The sequence below is a fragment of the Poromitra crassiceps genome (genome assembly GCF_964638095.1).
Source record: "Poromitra crassiceps genome assembly, chromosome: 7".
NCBI lineage: Eukaryota > Metazoa > Chordata > Actinopteri > Beryciformes > Melamphaidae > Poromitra > Poromitra crassiceps.
The window spans coordinates 27,591,748-27,596,747 of NC_139628.1; the positions used below are offsets into that span (position 1 = coordinate 27,591,748).

The 5,000-nt window shown below is 40.6% G+C and overlaps 1 protein-coding gene across 1 annotated transcript in view; it reads right to left on the reverse strand.

The window, feature by feature from the left end:
• Window positions 1-820: 820 nt before the first annotated feature.
• rasl11a (RAS-like, family 11, member A) overlaps window positions 821-5,000 on the reverse strand; it is a gene marked incomplete at its 5' end in the record, with an annotated part of 13,481 nt that continues 9,301 nt past the window's right edge. Inside the window, 2 exons of the mRNA XM_083640615.1 lie at window positions 821-1,811; window positions 4,912-4,988. Coding sequence (XP_083496741.1) covers window positions 1,665-1,811; window positions 4,912-4,988 — 224 coding nt within the window. The 3' untranslated portion in view covers window positions 821-1,664. The remainder of the gene's footprint in view (window positions 1,812-4,911; window positions 4,989-5,000) is intronic.

The window sequence follows — 5,000 nt, forward strand, 5'->3', positions numbered from 1 at the left end:
TTCCCTGGTGTTCAGATGTACCAGAGAAGAACACATGAAGAAATACTGTAGCTGCATATGGACATCAGTCCACACTTCATTTTGTTCTGCAGCTGCTAGGCTTTCCATGCATGAAGAACTGCTGGCTGTCAGATGTCATTGTTAAGGAACAGTTTGAAATCTAGCTTATTTCCTGTCAGCTATTGTATAAGCAAACACTCCAACAGGAATTGAGCTAGGAGCAATTTAGAATGTCAAGTTAAACCCAGGGCCGATTTTACCAACGGGCTTACCGGGGCTGAAGCCCCGGGGCCCGGGACATCAAGGGGCCCAATTTTTTTTTTTTTTTTTTGTAATAATAACAGCAATAATAAATACTAAATAATAATAATAAAAGTGCTTGTTGTGACATCTCAGTGGCAATGTTTTCTTTCCAATCAGGCTGTTTATGAAAGAACATGATGGCTAAACCTACAGTTTGTGTTTATAAGTTAGAATGCTGACAGGAGAGCAGGTGGTGACATGAAAGTTAGTGAGAAAAGGAGAAGATACTGAATAATGACATCACAACAGTATAATCCTAATGTTGATTTAAAATGAGATATTCCTTTAAATACGGCTAAAAAAGGTAAAAAAAAAACACTCAAATTTTTTTTTTTTTTTTTGACACTCCCTTCCGCTTGAGGGGGGGGCCCTGCAGAGATGAATAGCCCCAGGGCCCATGAAGTGTAAAATCGGCCCTGGTTAAACCCGTCTATAGTTGATTCAGATTCAGATTATATTCTCAATGGAGTTTATTTAGACGACTGACATTTGCATTTGTATCCATCTCTGTGCCATTATTCGGTACCAAGTGAATCTTTAATGTCGCTGTTTTCGAAACAAACAAAAGGAATTACGCTCCAGAGTTCGGACAAAAGTCCCCGAGACTTCTCAATGAAGGCAATAGATGAAACGTCTCTCAAACATCATTTAGCCCAGAGGGACAACAAAACCCAAAACATCATTTAGCCCAGAGGGACAACAAAACCCAAAACATCATTTAGCCCAGAGGGACAACAAAACCCAAACAACACAACTGAACCTGGAACCGGATGGATGATCTCACATCACATGGCTGTGGAAAAACAAAAAAATTGGTTTGAGAATACACAAAATAAGTGTGCCAAGTTTGAGTTATAACTTCTCTTTCTTTTCAGTTTTGGGACAATTTAGGCATGAATTGTGTAAAACATGTAGCTCAATACGACGAAGGCGTTTCTTCAAATGTTGCACACTCAGTAATGATTTACAGTTTCGCCGACTCGCTCTCTCTCCTGCCAAGTTCCTAAACACAACACCAGCTGCTTGTTTAAGAGTGTTTGACATTTTTTGCGTTTAACGGGCAAGGTCCTCGTTGCACTTAACCCTGGGAAAGAGGTCGTCTTGACCGCCAAACTTCAACCGAAAAGCTCCGTTCATTCCTTATCTCAGAATACCGTAAACGGCTTTCGAAGTCCCCGAAGACCCCTAAAAAGTCACAACTCTTCCATATATAGGGCTCTTGTCATTTTCTCTTCAGCATTTCTGCCTCCGTTGACGAAAATCCAAAGGCTAGAAGCTGTTTTCTCACGGAGGCTCGTGTCCTCTCCGCGCGTCCCGACCGCGTGGTTTTCCCGCCTGCGTTTCCGTTCCTCCCTGGTTCTTCAGAGGGTGGTGGAGGACTTGACCTTGGAGGAGAGGACCTGCCTGAACCTCCTCTTCAGCTCCTGCATGTTGGGGGATTTGGGTCGGGCCAGGTGGAGACCCCCCCTCCTCTTCTCCCCGTTCCCTCCACCCAGCGCCCGGCTCACCTGGAAGAACGAGAGAGAGAGAGAGAGAGAGAGAGAGAGCCGATGACGGCGATTCCCGAAAACCAACACAATATATCTGCCTGTTGGTCTGTAAAGTAAAATCAATTTGGTCTCCATGAGATATGCGATTATATCACAGTATTGTCAAAATAAAAGGAGGTAAAGGAGAAAATATCTATCAAAGAACAAAATCCTGCACTTTTTTTTTGATTGAATGAAAATTGATCATATTGTATTTGTTTTCATCAAATAGCAATTGTTTTCTTTGTGTTTGTTTTCTTTTTCCTTCTGTCATTCATTTTCCTTATTTTACTATTTTAACAATTTTTGTGTTCGATGCAATATATATATATATATATATGTCTTTTTAAGAATATAAATGTTAGTTGATTGATATGATTTTATTCTTTATTACTATAAGCCTACTCATGACTTATTATTTATACTATTTATACTATTATTTAATACAAGTTGGTCATAGTGCCTTGTTTATATAATTTTCGACGCCAAATTGCTGCCACCTTGTTTACAATAAGACCAGATATATATATATATATATATATTTAAAAAAAAATCCTTAGTGCATCTCGTCAGCCAAAGCAAGCTTGGGTAAAATAAGATTGCTGACTTGAAACAGCAATAAGCTTTGTGGAATTTGCTCTCTTTATGATGTGAGCTGGAAACGGGCTGGGCGAGTGTAAACAAGTCCAAATATAACGGCCATCAGTCCAACAGAAAACAAACACATAAGAGTCTATTCCAGGTCACTGAAGCTTTTGCTGCCAAGAAGACAAGCAGGAGGTCTTTTTACAACACTTTGTGACATTTGACATCAATGGGAAGCAATCTGTATCCTGGGTTCCCACGGGGGTGATGAAGGTTTGTGGATTTGAGAAAAGAATCAAATAAGGGTCAACTCTTCACATCCTGGAGGTGAACCTGTGATGGAGGTTTGTGTTGAGACAGCAGCTGTTTTAAAGCTCCCATAAGGTGTAGAACAACCCCCCTTGTCTCTGTGATGATAAAGGTGTTGGATGGTCTAGCATGTGATGATAAAGGAGTTGGATGGTCTAAACATGGTGAAAGTATCAAAACGCACGATCTGCAACTAAATCCACACAACCCTATTATAGGAAAGCCTTATCAAAACACACATCAACCCTTAATATTCGCAACAGTAGTGGATGGAAACGCGCATATTTTCACATCTTCTTTTGGCGATTACATTTGGATGGAAACCCAACTATTGTTCATTCCCGGAGAATTTCCCCCACATGTAGGCTAGTAGCTGCTGGGTCAGTGGTGTCTGGCGCTTCACTCTTGAAACGGTTAGCCAATCAGAACAGAGTGGTCGTTAATATTAATGAGCCTTAACGGCACGGCAACAGAAACAGCCTGTTCTTGGTACTGTAAGGCTCAGAGAGATGCTGCAAAATGGATTGAGAGTGGTTTTTGGTTCATGACAGCACATCTGAATGGTCGCCAAGACACAAAATAAAACACTGGAGAGTGGAGAATATGAGACCTTTCAAATGATTTCAATAGGATTTATTGACTTCATAATAGACTATTAACCATTTTACTCCATTTTAATTGATCTCTTGAATTTGCCTTATTATAGTGGTGAGATTGTTGTATTTCCATCTTTGGAATTTTTTCATGCAAAGCTTTCATACAACCTGATCCCAATCAGCTGGCTTTCATTTGACTTGCACAGCTACCAACCAGCTGCAGCAGCCATCTTGTCATTTCCCTCCAGCTTCCACTCTGTTTCAGAGTTGGTTGACACGTGCCTGAGTAACAGCATGATCTGCACTCCAGCTGCAGATACTAGTGATGCTTTTATACACAAGACTTGATCAATAGCAAGCATATTATGTGGTTTAATACAAAACGGAACATAAGAGTGAATGATACCGCAAACATTTTAAAACTGTTTATACCGGTAACCTGCAGTATTATAGTAAGATAGATGCGATGGGGTTGGGGTCCGAATTGCCTACCACTGTACATATATAGACCAGTGCTACTGAACCTTTTCCCTACTCAAGAGCCACATTGACCCAAAAGAAAATCTTTGCAAGAGCCACAATCCAAAAAAGTTATTTATTTATTACTTATTTATTCTTAGATGTTTATTTATTTATGTACCTCTAGAGCAGTGCTGACCAATTTGGGGCCCGCGGGCCAAGTTTGGCCCGCGCTCTGTTTGTTTTGGCCCGGCACGGATTTGGGAGAAAAAAATATATATATTTTTTTTCCCCCGATTTTTTATCCAGAATGCAACTCGGGCAAGTTATCAGATATCTGCACTGATTGCAAAGGGTGGACGAGCTTTTTCATGTGGTGACTTTGTGAAACAGTGTCTGAATGTGGCTGCGGATACTGTGTTCACTCCTGAGATTGCATCCCTGCAAATTGTCATGGCAAATTGTTTACAAAAGATGCACAATAAAGCTGATTTTCAAAGTACCTTGAGGATTTTTCAAGTTGTGAATTAAGTCAAATTTCTCTCTTGATTACAAATGTGGAAAATACAACTGTTTTTAACTGGGTGTTTACTGATTAAATGTTTAAGCTCCCCACAAATGCAGATGTTTTTTTTTAAATATATATAACCAATTGCAAATTATTACAATTACCAAACAGATAAAAAGTAGATTATTATAGTGAAATGTTATTTTAGATTTAGAATGTTAATTTTCTATAAAACACAATACATTTGAATGTAATTCCACGTTTATTTTTGGCCCTCGGCCCTCCACCCAGATTGAGTTTTGGCCCTTCATGGGAAAGAGTTTGGGCACCCCTGCTCTAGAGCCACATGGGTTGAGTATCACTGATATAGACTGATCTGATGCAGTGACAGTACACCAAAAACTTGTGTGTGTGTGTGTGTGTGTGTGTGTGTGTGGGGGGGGGGGGTGTGTGTGCGTGCATGCCTGTGTGTGTTAGATACTTTCCTTTGTCTAGCCAAAGGTTTTAAAAGCAGCCATGTTCCCATATATGTACTGTACCCCAAATATGTACATGTAGGCTACGTCCCTAAAATGACCCGAGCCCTGGCAGACCGATACAGACAGGGAAAGGAAAGGCCTACCTCCTGACAGAGATGTAGGAAGGCAGAGTGAACTCCCTGGTGGTTCTCTCTGGCCGAGGCCTCAAAGTAAACTCCTCCTGTGAGCAGAG